Source organism: Mangifera indica, chromosome 1 (assembly GCF_011075055.1).
Source record: "Mangifera indica cultivar Alphonso chromosome 1, CATAS_Mindica_2.1, whole genome shotgun sequence".
Taxonomy (NCBI): Eukaryota; Viridiplantae; Streptophyta; class Magnoliopsida; order Sapindales; family Anacardiaceae; genus Mangifera; species Mangifera indica.
In genome coordinates this window covers 20,155,696-20,176,164 of record NC_058137.1, presented here as the reverse complement: position 1 = coordinate 20,176,164, position 20,469 = coordinate 20,155,696, and the positions used below count along the sequence as shown (strand labels likewise).

General features: G+C 32.9%; 2 protein-coding genes, 1 long non-coding RNA gene and 2 other non-coding genes across 6 annotated transcripts; 4 read left to right on the top strand and 1 right to left on the bottom strand.

Annotated features, from left to right (window-relative positions):
* The first annotated feature begins 8,114 nt into the window (after nucleotides 1–8,114).
* LOC123216251 (basic leucine zipper 4) lies at nucleotides 8,115–8,943 on the top strand. Its single transcript, XM_044636658.1, has one exon. It carries the CDS (start codon nucleotides 8,175–8,177, stop codon nucleotides 8,706–8,708), a length of 534 nt encoding a protein of 177 aa, XP_044492593.1. The 5' UTR covers nucleotides 8,115–8,174; the 3' UTR covers nucleotides 8,709–8,943.
* A 5,621-nt stretch (nucleotides 8,944–14,564) lies between these two features.
* On the top strand, nucleotides 14,565–16,221 carry LOC123193722. Its single transcript, XR_006497125.1, has 2 exons — nucleotides 14,565–15,825; nucleotides 15,923–16,221. It is a non-coding gene; the product is annotated as an uncharacterized LOC123193722 (long non-coding RNA).
* Nucleotides 14,658–14,767, top strand: LOC123196193. Its single transcript, XR_006497630.1, has one exon. It is a non-coding gene; the product is annotated as a small nucleolar RNA snoR126 (small nucleolar RNA).
* On the top strand, nucleotides 14,810–14,895 carry LOC123196170. The gene has a single exon (XR_006497625.1). It is a non-coding gene; the product is annotated as a small nucleolar RNA snoR8a (small nucleolar RNA).
* A 613-nt stretch (nucleotides 16,222–16,834) lies between the features above and the next one.
* Nucleotides 16,835–20,469, bottom strand: LOC123214244 (growth-regulating factor 1-like). Of its 2 annotated transcripts, none has more exons than XM_044634025.1 (4): nucleotides 19,725–20,469; nucleotides 19,017–19,241; nucleotides 18,240–18,597; nucleotides 16,835–17,884 (listed from the first exon to the last, which is right to left on the bottom strand). In XM_044634025.1, exons 1-4 carry the CDS (start codon nucleotides 20,152–20,154, stop codon nucleotides 17,068–17,070), a joined length of 1,830 nt encoding a protein of 609 aa, XP_044489960.1. In that variant the 5' UTR covers nucleotides 20,155–20,469; the 3' UTR covers nucleotides 16,835–17,067. The 2 variants fall into 2 exon arrangements, with proteins under 2 accessions (XP_044489960.1, XP_044489962.1); XM_044634027.1 differs by having other exon boundaries at nucleotides 16,835–17,863; nucleotides 19,725–20,468.

The following is a 20,469-nucleotide window of genomic DNA, read 5'->3' as shown; positions in this document are numbered from 1 at the left end:
GTGATGGCTACAAATTAAGAAATAAAGTTCGAAATTCTAAGCTACAATAATAAAAGTGTTTGGTAAATACCTTTTAAATTTGAATTTAATTTAAAATAATCAGATTTATAAAATGATTCTAATGGCTACCTTTCACAGCTTTTCAAAATTAGATTATTTTTAAATCTGATTATATATGTTTAAATGACATATATTTAGTAATAAATTTTCATCAAAGAAATATTTGATATAAAAAGTACATATTTCAATGATTTAGATGATTTAGAATTATAATTTATGTAAGAATTAAAGTTATGAATTTATTTAGAAAATTTTATTTTATTAAAGTTAAAATTATCAAAGGAATAAATTATTAAAAAATAAAGAATAATAAAGGATAATTAATCTGCATCAAATTATCATTTCTTTTTTCATGTTAAAGAAATCCAACTCTTTTTTTTTTCTTTCTAAGATTCAACTTCTATCCAAGGTGGAGTTAGATTTTAACTTACCTGAACTCAAAATTGTCTAAGCTTGAATTTAGTTTGATTTGAGTGAAACTAAGCTCGAGCTTGTCTCAAGTTATTTAAGCTCAACTTGCTTGAGAAAACTCAAGCTCGTGTTTAGCTCAATCCAAAGCTTTGAGCTCAGTTTAGTACTGTAATAAGGCAAAAAAAAAGTTAAAACAATATTGTTTTGATATGTATTAGTCAAAATAACGTCGTTTTTGTTAATTTGTACCGAAATTTTCTAAGGTTGTGACCTTGGCTAGTGGAACACCTTTAAAACTTGAGCTAAAACATATTTAACTATAAGGATCAAACTCGAGCTTGAATTTGCTTAAGCTAAGCTCATTTTCAAGCTCAAACAAACTTGCATCAAATTTAACGCTAATTAAAATGATTAAACTTTCAAATTTTTCTATTGAATAAATTAAACTTTCACAAATTTCTATTGAAGGTACAAAACTAATTACCTTGTTAAAAAAAAAACCACAAACAAAACAAAACAAACAATCTAAATTATATTTGTTCAATATCTTCAATAGGAAATACTAAAAATTTATTTTATTTTATAAAAAAATTTGAAAGTTTCGCTTCTTCAATAAGAATATCTGAAAATTCAATCTCTTCAATATAATCCTTAGAATAAAAAAAAATGATATTTTAATATTTTCAAATGTTATTTTTTCAAACGGCATCTAAAAGGAATCCAATTGGAGGAGGGGAATTGCATCCGAACGGTATCAATAGTGTAATAACCAGGGGAGTGATACTCACAAATATGTAAAATAAATTTAAAAAATATTTTTCCCCAAAAACAAATTTGTACGTAGAGTAGAGTAGTGAACATGACTTTTCATAAATAAACAAATAAATAAATCCATATTTCCAGATTTAGGTGGGAAGAGTTTTGCAGGACAGGATGATTAGGGTTTCTTAATAACTGTAATAAATTATATTATAGGATTATAGATTCTAGGGTAAATTCTTCCAGTAAAGATAAACTATTCATTTCAAAATTTGTACATCTTCACAGCGCCCAGCCGAGCTAAATCCAGCCGATTTGGTGTAATTAATTACTTCGATTTGGTAGATATTTTTTTGTTTTTTTTATGAACAACGTCATTCTCATGAATGAAAAATATATATTTCTAAAGATTCAAATCTCATTGTAATAATTGGAATTATAGAAACTTGCATCGCATTGACAAGTTTTTCAACCAATGCTATAATTACTATTAAAGCAAGATTATCGGAAGGTTACTGTTAACAGAGAACTCATAATCATTAGATTAAAAAATAATATATATTTTAAAAATTATAGTTAAAAATTAATCATTTTTTTTATAAAGACAATAATATTATTGAAATATATTAAAATTTTAAAAAATATTTATGATATTTTTTAAGATAATAATATAATATTTAAATTTTTTATTTTTTTACTATTATTATTTTAAGAAGACATATTTTATGATATCATATAATATATAATAAGTAATTATTGAAAAAAATTATATTTTCATGAGCATATATTATGAGATTTAACTACACAAATAATATGAGGGTAAGTACCATTTTACATATAAAAAATTAGTAATATAATATTAATTTATTTATTTAAAAGAAATTATTATAAATTTTAGCTAACCCTCTTCATATTTCACCTACTCAAAAACAAATCTTGGTTGTTGGGATATAAACAAACATATCTCCTACAATGGACGGCCACGTTAAAACCTAATAAGAAAATTTGATAAAATTTTATTGGTCGTGCAATTATGTGAGAAAAAATTGATGTGTCGGTATTATTAAAAATTTTGTTTTTGTACAATATGTATTAAAAAATATAAAAAAAAAATTATCTTTCAATGCTCTGAAACCTTTATACATAAAAAAGTGAGCTTAGCGGGAGAAGAAATGGGGCTACTTGTTGCCCTAAACAAGTGTGGTGAGTGACACAATTTCAGCGTTGACACAACCAATTTAATATATATAATTGACGTAACGGTAGAACCAAGAAAACTCAGGATAGATGGTCCAATATTTGCCCCACTAAATGAATAAACATTATTATATTTTTACATACATTCATATAAATATAATATTCTTATTCTTGTCCCTTTCCTTGACATTTTCGCCAAGTATCCTTCGTCCCCATCCAAAGAACCTGCCCTATTTCATCTAGCAGATTGTGATATGTAATATATAAACATATTTTTGATATTTTTAAGCTCATTTAACATTAACCCTCAAAACCCTTTAGTAATAACCGTTAATTTCATCGTCAAACAATGGATACTGCTAACGTTCCTAGGAGATGCACGAACTGGTGCTATTGTAGATCTATCAGCTCGTTAGAAACGGTGGAACCGAAGGTCGAAGCAGCAACCACCGCACCACCTGTCTGTGTTGCGTGCAAAAAGCTCGATGGAGTGGCTGCATGGCTCCTTCATGGGGTGGCGGCTGTCTTTTTCAAAACTCTAGAGCGGTGCTCTTGCATTTATGTTGGCACCATCGATGATAATAATCCCGATGGTGATGCTGATGCTGATGCTGATGCTGATGTGCCATTCATTGACAAGAATAACGCAGATCTTCAAAAGCACAACATGGAGGAGGAGAAGAAGGAGGAGGACGAAGGGGACGTCCCTTTAAAGAACGATATAGGATCGCAGAATATTAAAATTGATGCCTAATTTTGTTGGGCAAAAGCCTTGTGATTAATCAATGGCTATAATACATCTTTAAAATAAATTTATACAGTGAACCGACGAATTAATATTCATAAGTTATAAATTAAGTCGGTACATTGGATCTCACGATCTATAGAATTTATTATTTATTTAATTTTTTGGTTTGGAATAATTATTTTTAAATATGATGTTTGTTTAATTAGATTTGTAACCATAAAATGTCTACATCATTTGGCTCACTTTATATTAATTCATTTGAAATTATGTCAGAAGCTGATATATATTACATGTCACTAGTAATTAACTTATGGTAAAGTATGTTATTGTTGCTAAAAATAATTCAAATGATGTGATCAACATTTTCATCTATAATAAAATTTGGCATATGAAAGACTAGAATATAATTCATAATTTATATATCTATAGGTATACACTATTCTATTAATTTTTCAAGTTGTTCTTCAATTTATTTATTGTTATTTTTGGATTTTGACTTTTTTTTTTAAGCAACAGTCTTATAGGCAGTATTGAGTTGTGTTGAAAATGGTAAGGTTTATGTCACGCTTCCACAAGTTTCATTTGTTTGTATCTATTATACATGTTTCCTTTTATATGATAGTTACATCAACCGTGGTATGCATTCGAGAATATATCTCTAATAGAATAAGTGATAACATGATGTCTATCTGAAATAATTGATAATTTTTGGAGATGACCAATGCACTAATGTAAAGCTCTTAGAAACAAAGTCCAAGTGATAGTTTTCTCATTTCCCCTTATACGAAATGCTAATAAGCAAATCTAGTTGTTTTCATCTTTTCCACAACAATAAAAAGTGTCTCATAATATAGACATTTCAAGAATGTTCCATCAATATAAATGAAAGGATATCGGTTATCTCAAAATTCTCTAATTGAGCACCCTAAACCTATAAAGCAAAATGGAATCGATTATCTCATATGTCTCAATGTGTGTAACAATGCAAAGGTTTCTTCTTTCCAAGTTGTAATGAATCCTCTAGTGAACCTCAGATCTTATTCAAAACCTAGTTCTTTATATGTCAAACTTGAGTGTATGAGATATTAATTATATACCTATTCGCTACATCCGTTATGATATCCTTCAACCTATAGATACATTTAGCCATTGTAAACATAAAATGTAATATTTTACCAAGTGCTCTTTTGTTAGCCTATCTATAATGTGGTATTATTACATCTCAAGAACAAGTGAATTGTTCCATCCTGCACAACACGTAAACGTCATAGTCACTTAACTTCACCCCTCATGCTTTTCATTTGCTTTTGATATCCCATCTTTTTTTATTTGAGCTTGTCACCTTGAACAAATAGCCATTTTTCAATGCATTTTTGTGAAACATATCTATTAAAACCTTTTTACTGGCAAACTGATCATTTACTTTGAATCTCTCATCTTGTGGTGAAGCTAAATGAATTTCAATACCTTATTTTTAACATCCTTATACTTTGGACCCTAAAAAATGGATTTAAAGCTTGAAAATTAATGGGAATGAGCCCATAGTGTATTGGAATTTCATGATCTAAATTGTTCAAAGCTAACCCACTAAGACTAACCCCCACATCATCATTACCACCATCATCACTACTATCATCAATACCACCATCATCACAACCACATATTTTTTTTCATTTGATTGAAATCATTTATTGGAATGTCCTCCATCTCAAAACATCTTTTGAGTGTACTCTATAACGGTTTGAGATACTGTTGTTCATAATTGGTTATGGCTTCTTTAGGGCTTGTAACCACACCAAGAAATAACAAATTTCTTTTGCGTGCCTTGGATAGGCTCATGACAATCCAAACATCGTAGTCATCCTATATCTGATACAATAAATCACTAGAGGTGGTTGGGTTTTGCATATAAATTTTTACATCATTACAACTTCGATCGATGTCTAACCAAGAAAAAACTGCTTCTATGAATTTATTATAATTTATCTTTGTGTCCATTGATACCAATATTTGAACCCCACCAATATATTTCAAAGTGTTATCAACACCAACAACCCATTGCCCACCATATCCGAGAACATTTTAAAAAATTTTATTATAGTCCAAAGTGCACAAATGTAAATTGTCACGCACACACACATGGAAGCACACAAACGCACTCAGGTAAATACACAAACATGCACAAGTATATGCGCATAGCATTTTTCAAGAAAATTGCAGTTTTGGTTTTCCTTCGATCTAGACACCAATAATTGTTCTTCGTTGAAAAAAAAACATATATTGCTTGTATTCAAGTTATGTAATTGTTTAAAGTTCCAAAAAACAAAAAGAAGCATCACATTCTTTCAAAAATCAACGTTGTTATCTTTATTCTCAAATGCTTGAAACTAACAATACTAACACAAACAAATGAAAGTTTTTGTTTAATATACATTTGAGTCAAAATGCTTACATGGACTATAACGATCTTGTTGATTAAGTAATGTTGTCTTATTTAAGTGTGATTGTCGTTTGTGTTGAAAGAAAAATGGTGAAGGAGAAGGTAATATAATGGAAAGGTATTTTTGATACAAATTATAGGTTTTGCTTGAGTATAACTCAAATTTTTTTTGACCTAAATTGGTATAGACAACAAATTATTCCCCTATTTTAATTAATTTCCCATTTATTTATAGATTTTGGTACGATTCACTAATTAATGGGTCATATATCAAGCTTAGGCCACTACCACCTCTAGTGATCAGAATTGATGTAGAAATAAAGATTATTAGATAAGAAATGGACATGATTGAGAAGAAATCAATGCATTAACGTGGGCAGTAAATCAAATAGACTGAAATGAATCAAAACCTCCTGTTAATTAATGGGGCGAGTGATAGGAACATGTCCCATTTTGATGAAAAATATTGTAACAACAATTCATGTCAAGGTCACACAAAGCTTTCCATTGAATTAGGACCATAAATCTTTTTGTTTTTTAAAGTAACTCTTATCATATTACAACTTTTAGAGATAGCAAGAACATCACAAAGAAGTTCTTCTTCCTAGCATTTTCAAGATCTTTTTCCTATTCACCTTATTATTGACATGAGAAAGTTATCATTTTTTTACCAAATTGAGATCATATCATTAATATAATTATTTTTTTTTAGTTCAGTTAGAATAGAAATATATCTTAAAAACCGTATTTCAATTAGAAATACTCAAATTTAATTATTTGAATGTAACTCTTATTCATCCTATATATATGAAAGACTAATATAGGGAAAAAATGGACACAAAAGGATAGAAAGAAATGTGGAGTTTAGTTTATCATTACATTATAGATCTCACGCATAATAATTGTTCCAAGATAGATGGTTTTTATAGAAGTTCAATTATCCTTTTTTGAATCTTTGTCCAAAATCAAGTCTTTCTCAAGGGACATATCATTATATCTACGATAATTAATAACACAAACATAATCCTAAGTTTTCAACCATCGAATTGAACTATGTTAAAAAAATTTTATATCTTATTTTCTTTATATTTCACTTCTCTCTCGTCATGGTAGGTATTAGGATTGATTAACCAATTCTTATTACTCTTATCACAGGTCTTTTTGTAAAAAATTTAAATTGTGTAAACAAGTGGTTAACGAAAGATCACATTACACATCTTTACTATATATATTCATTTCAAGCAACCCATTCTCAAGCAAAATTACCTAGTTTAGAAGTTTCAGATATCTCTCTTTTTTTTCCACCAAAGTTTAAATGGTTCAACTTTCTTTTACGTGTCCCCTTAAAGAATAGGCAGCACCGTCTTTATAAAGTGGGGATCTTTCACATGGAGCCTGCCCGATCTTTTAATTTTTGTAATGAACAAGAGTGAGCGATTCACAGCTTTTAGCCAGCTGCGAAATCTCAGCCAATGGCTTAACATACACAATTATGGGAGTTAAATGGTCGTTGCAGCTTTATCATAATCACAACTTCACAAAAATAATTTCCTAATTAAACATATTTAATGGGTTTTATAATGAGCTTGCATGGATCAAACATGCAAGGAAAGGACCTCAATTTGATAATATATATTATTATACCTATTCCTCAATGACTAAGAAAAAGTTACACAGATAGTTTATAAAAAATATATTAATTATAGAGGAAAACTCAAGTATCCTTTTGCCAATATATAGGTGTTTGCCGGCCTCGTGCCTCTCTAAATGATCAATCTCTTTAAAGAATATTACATCTTTGTTATTTATAAATTATCTAACTTCCACAGTTAATCAAATAAAAAGAATATTTACTTAAATGAAGAGATTTTGATAGTTTTATGTCCTTAGAAAAAGAATATTCCAACTTATCTTGCTTATAAATTGAGATTTGATGCTTTACTTTATAAACTTTATTCCGAATTAAAATATGGAATTTTAATTGTTTTGTGACAATTATTGATGGAGTGGGCATTCAGCATGCCCGCCGTGGCTTAAAAAATACTTATCCATTACAACATCGCCGTCACTTTCATTTTCTGACCAAAAAACTAAAGGAAAATTGTTTATAATATCCAACGGCTTAATCTGCCCATCGGCTCACAAAAGCAGAGCCGACCTTCTTACTTTTTCTCCACGTCATCAGCTCTCGAAACCATTGGCTCCTCACACGCCGGCTTAATCAGTCAACGACACGTGTCCATTGTAGGCCCGTTTATTTTGTTTCTTCATGACTAAGCTAGAAACGGATCTTTAAACGGACCCCATTAGTGTATGTCGCTTTAAAAAGTAACTCAACACTTGAGCCCTACCATAGTGCCACCTGACTCAAAAGTTAACACACCTGAGCATACTGCGGATAAAGACGAATACGGTTTCAAATCAAAATACGTATAAAGTCGTATTCTACATACGTCATGTGGGCTCAGCATTTCGTCCATAAATATGAGCCCCCCACACTGCAGTTCTTCCCTTTCTCTCTCCTTCCTTCCTCTACTCACTTAAAGAAAATTCTGAGTCATGTTGTCCGCTATTCCGGCGATATCCCCATCGGATCCGGCGATCGGAAACCCTTTTTCAAACTTTGAAAATCGGTTCATCCCATGGGACGGTGACCTATTTTCAGCCGTAACCCAGTCAGCTCCCCCAAAACCAGTGGTTTCGAGTTCCGGTTCGGATGAAATGAACCAGAAACAAACCAACTCAAACTCCGGTTGCGATGAAACGAAACCTCCGGCGTCAGTTATCGATGAGCGGAAGCAAAGACGCATGTTATCGAACCGGGAGTCAGCGAGAAGGTCACGCATGCGGAAACAGAGGCATTTAGAAAACCTAAGGAGCCAGCTGAACCGCCTAAAGATGGAGAACCGAGAACTAACAAACCGGTTGCAGTTTGTTTTGTTTCACTGGCAACTTGTAAGAACAGACAATGATCGGCTCCGATCCGAGCACAGCTTGCTCCGACGTAAACTGTCGGAATTGCGTGAATTGTTGATGTTCCGGCAACTCCAACAGTTTACGTCTGCATGGGCATGCAGTAACGTCACAAGTTAACAAACCCCGTCAATAATCACATAAATTTAACTATAATAAAGATTCCACTAAACTGTAAAACAAGAACAAAGAGTCGTCTCAATTTCTCTCGTTTATTATGTAACTAAAATTAGCTGTTCAAGTTAAGATATATAAGTGGTGGGGTTTTCGGTCATTTTTGGGCAACCGCGGCTTTTGTTGTTATCATTGTTATTATTACAGTGTAAAAAATTAATTAGCCAGTGTTTTGTTTTTGTTGCTCCAGTCGGCAAGCCACTGAAAATTCCAGGGAAATGATGCCAATATTTAAAAATATCAAATCATTGCCGTGTTTAAATTTAATAATGAGTCAAGGGATATAAATAATGTAAAACTCCCAGCTTGGAGGACTTGCAAAGTCTTAAATACCCTTCATTCATATTAAATATCATTAACAAAGCCATTATTCAAGGATAATTGCGTCATTTGAGACCGTAAAAAGACAGGTTAATTTAATAATTTAAGGTTGGCGATTCCACTTCTCTTTTATAAAAGCAAACGATCAATCATGGGTTGATAGTTGTCATGGAAGGGCAAAATTGTAATAAAATAAGGACATGGTTAGGAGTCTATCACAAGTAGCGAATGATTTCTTGCTTTATTTCTAATCAATCAAAAAAGTATAGCCCTCCCTCTCACTAATCCTCTATTTTTTTACTTAATTAATCAGAAAATGCAGAGGCAATCAGAGCTTTTAGGTGTATAATAATAAGTGATTAGTGACATCATCCTTAAAAAAGGAGAGAAATGGGGGGGCACAAATTTTGATTAAGAACGAAATCCAAGTAGCAAATATAAAATTGAAAAGAGGCAACCGTCACCACATTTTTACGACACTTAATTGAAAGTTAGGGTTTAATAAGGAGGAAATATACGCTGTGCTATATTTAATTCTAAAGCCTTTGTGGTTTGTTTTAGGTAAGTTATTGCGATTTGAAAGTAGGAAGAAATTTTTCTACAAAAATACATAAAGCAATGGATATTCCCCGCATATTACTTTGATAAAAAATTTGGCTGAAATCTTCGGTCGTAGGTATAAATATAATGATCTTCATTTTTTCAGTTATATCCCATTTCTTAAATGTTATCATCTATCTTCTCGGATTTGAATTAAAGATTTATTCCCACCCAAGATTTAGTCCATTTCTTAACTCACGGTTGATGATGAGAGAGAGTTAGCTAATGATCAGAGAGAGAAAAAAAGAGGTTGTTAGAGATAAAATAGTTGCTGAAAAAGGGAGAAAAAAAAACTTAATTAAGAAAAAATAATTATTTTTCAGAACTGAAAAAGGGAGAATGAAAACTCCGGAGGCTTCATTCCGATTATTCCACACGAAAATAGACAATGAGATGTACTAATTTTTATTGAAAGTGGATGATAGTTCTAGAGTTATCTCACTCCTTTAAGTTATCAAATTAATGTCATGTCATGTCATGCATGACTTCACAAGAAAAGAATACGACTAATTACATACGAATTTATGCATCTAATCGAAACATCTAAAAGTGATCCACGATCCAAGGTTCAATGTTAACGACATCATTTGCCTTCATGTATTGACATTTTGATAGCATAATATGGCAGACCTTTCCCGTGCTTTCTGTGTTGGGAAGGAAGGAAGGAAGGAATACACAACACAAGTTCCCCATTCTTTTGTTTCTTGTGGCAAGAGTTGAAGAAGCAAAACGCTTTAGCAATTTGCACCGATTGCATTGGTACGGTTGTTGACCGCAGGTCATACATATGTAAGCCATGTATGGCACAAAAAAGCTAAATTAAGCGAAATATTCAAAAGGTCGGCAGCTGACAGACTTGCACTGGTGGTGGGTATCGATATCAAATCACCTTCATAAAGCCATGTTCTCAGTTTCTTATCATAAACTTGCTTTACTATAACGATATTCTCTAATAAGTTATGAGGCTTTCCAGAATATATCGAATACCCAAAAAAATGGAGACCAAGTGGCGCATCTTCTACCGTTAACGATAATCTAATTCAAAAAGACAAATTAAATCATTACACATAAATAAATATTTGTGGGTGTAAATGTTTCCAGCTCTCTCGTTTTTAAAGCCTCATTATGCTGTGGGTTCCTGCCACGAAAGAAGTTAGATCCTTCTCTTCTCTCTTCTAACCACGTGCAATTTTGGTTTCTTTAGCCGCCAGCCATGATTATGTTATTTTTCAATTTAGACGGTTCTAAAGTTTGGACAATTATTATACTTTTACTATGATATATAGATGTGGTCACAATATTCTCTTCGCTAACAATAGGCCAAATCACTTTTTTCCCGTCCAAAGGCACGGTAAAGCTACAAATATAAATTCTTACTTTTTTTAAATTTAAAAAATCTAATTTTTTTATTTATTATTCATTTATACTAATAAATTTCATTTTGTTAATATAATGGTACAAATTTATTATATTTAATAAAAATTTTAATTATCAATGTGTTTTTAATTTTTATTAAAATTATAAAAAGGCCACAATCAAGTATGGAAATTTAATTGGCCAATCTATCTTCCAATATTATTTGATTTACTAATTTATCCTCCATAAATTATAATTTATTATTTTTATTTTTCTAAAGAAATTCTTTATGTTTTCTTTTTTAGTTCCTTTTCCTTTTGTCATCTTTGTTCTTCACTATTGACCGCAATCAATCGTTTTCTGTTTCTCTCATCTTCACCATCAACTATCACTCATCTTTTTCCTATAGTCATCTTTACCACCAACACTAACAATTATTATTCTCCTTTTATCACTCTTTCATTTTTCAATTTTCTAAGAAAATCTTTTAATTACCCTAGATTTACATGAGTTAAAAAAGGAGCGAGAGTAAGAAGATGAAGAGATATATTGGCATTTATTAAAAAGAAATAAGTAAGAGAATAAAAGGGAAGATATGGTAATGCATAGGAAATAAGTGGGAGAAAAAAGAAGAGAAAGGGAGAAATACATTGACATTTATTGGAAATAAAATAGTGGGAGAAGAAAAGGGAATGGAAAGAAGAGAATAAGAGAGATTTATTGATATTCATTGGAAACACATTAGTAGGAGAAGAAGACATTTATTGAAAATAAAGGAGTGGAACAAGAAGAAGAATAGGCAATGGAAATGAGGAGGAGAAAGAAAAATGATATTGGCATTTATTGAAAATAAATGAGTGGTAGAAGATGAAGAGATAATATTTTAAAAATGAGAAAATAATAATATGTAAATATTGTAAATAGACTCCTTCGCTAGGGCTGGATTCGAGCCGAGCCGAGCTCGGCTCGCAGCCAGCTCGGGCTCGGCTCGACTTTTTGAGGGCCGGCTCGAGTTCGGCTCGAGCTCGACTCGAGCCGAATTCGGCTCGGCTCGAGTTCGGCTCGTTTTCAGTTCGGCTCGGTAACGGCTCGGCTCGGCTCGTTTTTTATATCAAAACGACACCGTTTTGTATATATATAAAAATCAAAACGACGCCGTTTTGTATAAAAAAATTTTAAAAAAAATATACCGAGCCAGCTCGAGCTCGGCTCGAGCTCGATCGAGCCGAGCTGAGCCCGGCTCATTTCGGGCTCGAACCGAGCCGAGCCGAGCTCGAGCCCGAGCTGGCTCGGCTCGAATCCAACCCTATCCTTCGCAGATAACTTAAACGGTAAAAGAAAAGATTTTATGCATAAAAAAATATGAATTTAAATTTTTTTTGATAATACATTAAAATCAAACTTTTGACTTACTTAATTTAATAGTTGTGAAGTCATTCATTGAATTTAAAGTTTGTCATATTCGATATAATTGGTTTAATCACAAAAAATAGTTTAATTATTATTATTATTTTTAGTTTATATTAAAATGATAAATTTACCCTTTTGTATAAGAGAATTATATGCTCATGGAGTGGTTTGATATTGTTGTGGTTCCTTTTTACTTTGGAATTTGTCAAGTTGTTGAAAAATAGATGATTTCTTGGGGTTATATGCTTATAGGAGGATAGTGTTATAACATTTATGATGGCAGATGAATGAATGTATAATAACAGGTTCAGTGTATTTCTAATCAAACCAAATATTACATAATTTATTTCAGGAAGGATGTGAAGAATATTGAATTGGCTTGTTGGTTGTGTTCAAAAAATTGTTGGACTGTGGTGTTTCTTAATAAAACAGTGAGCTTTAATTATAAATTAGTGGCTTGTTAAATGGTGAATTTTAGGAAATTGCAAGGAGGACTTTTGTGCAAGAGGATGTTCTTTATCTTCAACTATTTTAAAATTGAATCAGATCAATCAGTTCAATCGATTGAACTAAAAATCGACTCCAAATCTAGTTCAATTAATATAAAAAAATAATTTTTTTCATTGATTTGGTCAAAAACTAGATTTAACCAAAATTTTGAATTTTTTTAAATTTTAATTATTTTTTAGTTTTGGTTATTTTTTATTACATTAGATGAATTTCTAAAAGTCTATAAGGAAAAATAAGTTCAAAAATAAAATAAAAAATAAGAAAAAAATATTTGATATCCATTGAAACGTCTTTTATAGGTAATAATTTACAGAATTATATTTTTTTTATCATAAGATTGAGATTTTTTTAATTTTAATTGTTTAATTGAAATCAAATGAATAATTGTTACTCATTAAAAATTATATGTTCTTATCTCTATAGGTATGGGTATTTTGATTAATTTTATTTTTTATAAATTTTTAAATAAAATCAACTTATTAAACTAATCAAATCGATTCAACTATAAATTAATAAGATAACCGATTCAATTACTAATCCGTTTTAAAAGCATTGTTTATCTTTCTCTTCGACAAAGAAAACTCTTTCAAGTACAAGTTGTTATGGGTTTCCTTCTGTCAACAAGTATAAAGAAGATGAAGCAATTCAACAGTGCAAATTATTAAGTTTTGTGTTTGTTTGCACACGAATCCAACAGTAATAGTTCTAATAGACTAGTATTGCCAATTTTGTAAAGCTTTGTGAGTTGTATGTAAATATTTTTGTAGCTCATTTATGATTAATGAAATTGATATATTATTAAAAAAATCTTGATTGTTCTTTGCTATTCTATGTATGATGTTTTTTGTTACGTTGTATATTACTATATTTAATAAAAATTAGTAAATATAAATAGTTATTATATTAAGTTGAATATAATAAAAGAATATTAACTAATTATTTTATATAAATATTTTTGTTATAATTATTTTATATTATTTTTTATGTTTCTCGATATATTAATAAAAAAATGAGAGCATTTTTATTGTAGTAGTAACAAAATTAAAATTATTTTGATATTTTCTTTAATAGCTAAGATATAAGTAATAATCAAATTCTTTTTTATATTATTTGTTGTATCATTTTTAAAAATAATTTTTAAATCTTCGACCGAACGCCCCTAGGGGTTATTATGTGACCTACCTTGTGGATTTAGATTTTTCATTTGCCCCGCATGTATGAGAAACTATCACTTACCTCCCCACACATTTGATGAAATTATGGCTCATCTCCCCCCACTTCCGGTTAATGACGGTTAGTCATTGAGTTACTGGAGACAAACATAAAATTTCACCGTTCAGTTGGAAGAAAGAGATTGGGAAAGATTAAGCCTACAAATAAAGAATTTAATGAACTAAAGTTTGGGAGATAAAGAGATGAAGCCATTACAAGAGTTTGAGAATGTTGAGTTGCCAGCCCGCTAGGATTGCCAAAAACATCATGGGCCAAGCCCAAAAACATCATGGGCCAAGCCCAAAAACTAAAGGATAGCCATGTCATTTCAGTCATCCACCTCTTGCTGTCTATATAATCCCTACACGGTGATTAGGGTTTTAAACCAAGGAAGCAGCAGACACAGAGCCCTTCTTATTCTCCGCCTCTCTCTAGTTTTTTTCTCCTTTCTTAGTAAAATTTTGTAGTTGTGTTTTGGGGTTTTAGAGGCAATGATGACAAGTTACATTTCTCGATCCTGATTCGATTTTGCTTTTATAAGGACCAAAGCAAATAGATTTTAATTTGATGACAGCATTTGTGCGTGTCTGAGCCATTATTGAATTTGTTTTTGATCAGATTGAAAGATGAATGAAGTGGGTGTTGCGATGATTATAAGATAATTCCTCGTTCTGAATGCGTATATGCATGACAGACTCTTTTACACCCATAGAATATGAGCTCTCCCACTTCAAATTTTGATCTTCTTTCTTTTGATTTTTAGCAATGGAACTTGATAGCAATTGTTTTTGTTCTATATTTCCTTATGGCTTTGGGTTTTTTTTATGCTATTAAATTAAACAATGATTTTTCAGAAAATGTAAAGACTGTATATTTTCTTTATTGCTTCGAATCATTCTTGCCAATGAATCCGAATGTAATGCATAAATTGGACGACTGAAAATATGAAGTTGCAACTTGGAAGCAGAAATAATTCTGTGGCCGGATAGATTTTTTGTTTTTTTTTTTTCCGAAAATTACATTATGAAATCATTTTTATTCTTTGTTTATCTCAACAATGAATTTACTCCACCTTTTCAGTAGCCATTAAAAATTTAAATATATGTTTGTTGAAATGATTAGATGGAGGGCTTAATCTGAATCAAGTAACGTCCAGAAAGGAATTTTGTATTCACTATAAAATTGGTTTGAAGTAGTTTGGCTTAGTTTTCTGGGTACTAAAATCAGTTTTTTCTTCTGCTTAAAGCTTTTGATGTTTAAGAAATATGCGGCTTGCTCACTAAATCAGTAATGGTGAACAAGTTGGTAATCTGTCAAGCTAAATTTAGATTGCTGGGATTCATTGGAGACTTTCCTGCTCATCGACATGTCAAGGGAAGTAGGTTGGCCCATTGTGCAGGTTGTCAAGGGTCTTAGATCAAAACCTGTGGGCTGATTTGTTGAGGGTTAATGAAGGCGCGATTTAAGGGGTTTTGGGTTTGCCCGCACCTTGCAATCTTAGTGAGCTGGCAAGGCTTGCCAATTGACAAATTTAGGTACAATTTGACCCTAGGCATGACAGGCCATTCTAGACCCAGCCCAATTCGGTGCTGTGTCTACCTACCTTGGAATGGAGGAACAATTTGTTTAGACAATAAATCAAACGGCCATTCAGGTTAAACCGTAACAATTGCTATCATCAATTTACAATTGGACATTATTTTTCTCCTATGAGAAAATTCATTTTCTAAACTCTGATTACCATAATGCAGAAAGGACGGGGTGGGTTGTAGAAAAGAGCAAGAATATATTGTGGAATTTGGTCTTTCCTGGAAAAGAGCAAGAATATATTGTGGAATTTGGTCTTTCCTGGAAAAGAGGAAGAATATTCACCTACTTCTCTGTGATTGAGATTTTGAGAGATCAACAATTCATTCTACTAAATCTTGCAGCCCATTTTATGACACTAAATATCATGCTTGTAAAAGTACGTGAATTGCAAAACATGTTTCGTATCCGACATGTTTCAAACATATAATGCCCAAATGTAAAATTCATTCTTACATTTCAACCTTATGTCTGAGCAATCACTTTAATAATTTAGTAATGGGCATGCTTATCTGTCAACTTTTATGCAGGTCTGGTTTATTTGTAATACTGCTTTTGCAGAACGGACAAGCAATGAAAAACAAGTTAAGATGACAAAAATTCATGAGTAAACTGGCAAACATCATGAAATAAACAGTTCGACCAGTACTATTATCATTTTACTTATATTCTGAGTCCAATTTGCAATGGAGAATAGGTCCCAGTCTTGAGAAAAATGATGACTAAAAGTTAAGCCAAGTTCATAATGGTGTAAGTAGTGTCAGTGGCTGGGCCACTCAAGGATCTGCCGGGTGGGCAAGCCACAAGAGTGCCTCCTGCCTGGAGTCAAGGAATCTCCATCCAATCTACCAAATAGTGTAATACAAATTCCATAATGTTGATATTTGGGGAGCAAGGAATCCACCAACAGGAAAAAGATTGGGGAGAGATAATAACAACATTATGGTCCAGTTCACACAGCTAACCCACTACTTTGGAGTCTAGCGTAATCAAAACAAAATATATTTCACAGCTTCATTATGTGAAGAGAAGCTGCCCTTCCAGCAACCAAATGTTAGGCTATCAACAAAAATGTATGCAACAACTTAAGCATATCATAAATTACTTCAATTCATAAACTGTAGAGACCCATAGGTTCATGAGTTCGAATGGCCAATGCTTAACAAAGTGATTAGCCAAAGTACTGAGTAAATTTTTAAAACTGCATGGTGAAGAAGAACAAATCATAGAAACTAGTACAACAAACATAGTTGCTGCTAAGCTCTCCACTCCGATCCAGCTACTTCTGACTATCACTATCTTGCACTGATTACAGGGATGGAATGGAGGAGGAACTTAGAAGAGTTGAGGCATCACCAATGCTTCCTCCATCATGTGTCTTCTTGTTATCGGCCATTGAACTGCTCCCCGAACTGCTATTTGAGAGTGAACAGAAAGCTGACTTTTGCAAGACACCTGTTGGAGAAGATCCCAATTGCTGGCTGCTATCCCACCCTTCAGTTCCCATGTTAAGAGATGAACTCTCGGAGGTAACCACATTGTTAGAGGTATTGGTCAAGGCCTCTCCTAAAGGACCACACATTGAAGTTCCCCAAGACTTTGGTATCCAATTTGTTAGCTTTTGGGTTGGCTCATTGAGATCATTGTTTAACCCCAAATCCACTTGGGTAGGTTCAAACTCACGATATAACCTAAGGGGTGATAGAGCCAGTTTCTCACGGTTGGGAGAGGATGATGATGAGAATTCTGAAGCTATAGGAATTGACATTGATAGTTGAGTCCAGTCTGATTTAAGCTCTTCAGGCCAAGTAAGAATGGAACGGCTTGACTCATCCTTCGGCCAGTCATCCATGAATTTCCGAAGAGGATTTTGATCTTGGTTTTCACTGTCATTAAAGTCTAGGAAAGACCCACCATAGTTTTTGGAATTCGAATATGAGCTCCTCTGGGAAGGATTAAGGAGGGAGTCAGAGCACAGAAATCCAAAAACAGATTGAGAGGATTTTTCAAATGGAATGTCTTGTTTCGTAACAGGGAAAGTAGATTCATTAGATTTTAGGTCAATGGTGGAAGACATCATGGAGACACTTCGTGAATCTTGCACTCTGCCACGCAAATTCACTTTACTGAGAAATAAATAGTAAAAAGATCCTTACAAGGGAATAAGGGAAAAAGAAGATTAAAAGGCAAAAGACAAGAAAAAATGTCCAACTCTAGAATTTTATAATTATGTCGTTTTTCAGAATGGCTCTTATCCAAATTACTAAACAGAACAATTACAAATATATCCTGGAATCCTAAGTCTTAAACATTAGGACTAGTTTTTGTTGCCAAAGTAGAAGGAATAATTGGATTACCTTTATTAGGGAAAAGGTAAATGGGAGTATAAGTATGAAAACCATAAACTGCAGTATCATCTTTAAAAATCAAAGCATATAAGATAAACAGATAAATGCTCAAATTCTAAAGCTTATGCTTCACCTGCTGACACAGGCATCTGCAGTAGATTTGGCGGCAGCACCAGGTTGTAAGTTTTTGAACTGGTGCTGGGTGATGGCTAGACTGTTGGATGCACCATCACTGGTTATCATCGATGTTGACATGGAGGAAGTCATTGGCACCACCATCGAATTAGTGGTCCCAGAGGCTGCATGGCCAGTTTGGCCTTCCACAGGCTTTCTTGAACGATGGCGGCCCCTGTTTATGTGCCTTTCACAGTACTTTTGGTCAGCAACAGCATCCCTTGAGCACCGCCATTTCTTTCCATCTGTTCGCCTACACCTCCCTGGCTCAGGATCAGTGTTGCTAGCATAGCCTAGATGGAAAGGCCCCCATCCATCTGCACAAATTTAAAAATATATAAATAAATGAAAGCAGAAAAGAAACAAACCAACCAACCAAAAGGAAGAAAACAAAGAAGATGCTAAATTTTATCAAGCAAAGTGTTACTCTATAGCGAACTTACATCCTGGTTTTATACCAAGAAACTCAGAAAAGATTAACAGAAAACTTTATGTTTTCTGCAAAAACCGAATGTAATAACTGCTAATTCCGAATCTCCAGTTGATTGCAACAGAATGGCTTCTAAAAAATTAACAGGAGCGCACAAACCCAAACACCACACATAAAATAAAATTAAGGAACTCAAAGAATAGCAATAACAACACAAAGTATATAGCATTTCAAACAGAAGAACCTTACATGAATTGGGAACAAAAAAACTCAAAGCATAGAGCTTTTCAGAGAGAAGAAGCTTACATGAATTGGGAGAAAAGGACCCAGTAGCTGAGTAAGGCATGCCAAATGATTGGACGGACTTTCTGATGGGGATGAGTAAATTGGGTGGTACAGGCACGTTTAAGCTAATGTATTTGTAGATCAAGGCCTGGTGTTCTAGTTCAATCCACTGAGAAGGAGTAAATGGCCCTTTAACCCCAGGAAAAGCCCCATGCATGACTACATTCAATCCTCCAGAATTATCACCTGTAAAATGTAAACCTGACTATCTTAGGCTCTTGACATTCATGGTATGTATGGAAAATTTCAACTTTAACAGGATAAAAGGAAGCTATAAAGCTAAAAAGTCACAAAAAGGAGAAAGGCAAAGACAAACAAATCGCTCATACAAGCTGGTACAGTTGATTTTCCGAATATTTCTTGCTCACTTCCCCTGCAAGTCTATATTTTTAAACATTTTACAGAACACAACAAAAATTGCCGGCTAGTGATGAAAAGAAGAAAAACCAAACAGGACTTTCTCTCCTCAAGAATCAAATACTTAAAATTTCAGAATGCCCATGAAAAGACCTTCAACCCTACCGAGATTAAAATCCCATAACAGAACTAAAAACTTACTCCCGTACTCCAAAAATTTCCATATTCACCCCCTTCGACACAAATTTCCCCAAAACCCGCAAAACAGTTCTAACGGAACAAACAAAACACAGAAGTATATTATTAATATACCTGCAGGTCTGGGATAAGCAAGAGGTGTGCGGTTGTAGTAAGGTAACACAGTGGGTTGCGGGCTTCTCTCAAGAAACGCATTAGTCCTATTGAATAATGCAGTTTCTGGTTTGTTTGAACGAAAGCTCAGCATTTGCCCCGGTTGACGAGAAGTTTCACCAGAAGCAGAAAAAATTGGATTAGATCTTAACAAAGGAATGCCTTGTTGTAATGGCATTGCCTTGGAAGCTGATGAGAAGTCACCAGTTTTGGCTATTTTTAAAGCTCCCCGGTCATCTTCACCAGAGCCGGATCTTTCTTGCTTAGAGAACCTAGATCCAACAACAACCCTTGCCATGGTCTCAGGTGGTACTGAAACTGAAACTGAAGATGGAGCTCCATTTTCAGGACCCACCACAAGACCATCCAAACCCAGAATCCCAAAATCCATATTTTAGACACACACCAACACTAGCAACAATCTAAACGAACTCCATAGGGCAACAAAAGTTAAACGGCAAATGAGTTAAACTGATATGTGAAATAAGAAAGTACTGGATTTTTTTAAGCTCTAAACAGGTTCAAGTTGAAAGAAACAAATTAAGAAGAAAGAAGCGCATCTTTAAAAAGAGTATATCTGTGTACTGTTTGAACAGACTATTTAGACTGATCTTTGAGATGGAAAAGGAAATAATTGGAGAGAGAGAGATGAAAGAAACTGATGGGAAGACAAAGGGTAATTCCAAACTCACTCCACAACTCAAGA

Bases quoted from the DNA above. Each gene is read 5' to 3' on its own strand.
- LOC123216251 (XM_044636658.1), top strand. From the start codon at position 8,175: ATGTTGTCCGCTATTCCGGCGATATCCCCATCGGATCCGGCGATCGGA.
- LOC123214244 (XM_044634025.1), bottom strand. From the start codon at position 20,154: ATGGATTTTGGGATTCTGGGTTTGGATGGTCTTGTGGTGGGTCCTGAA. The intron at 19,242-19,724 runs GTATATTAATAA...TACATTTTACAG, and splicing joins TGCTTATCCCAGACCTGCAG to GTGATAATTCTGGAGGATTG. The intron at 17,885-18,239 runs GTGAAGCATAAG...TTTATTTCTCAG, and splicing joins GCAGATGCCTGTGTCAGCAG to TAAAGTGAATTTGCGTGGCA.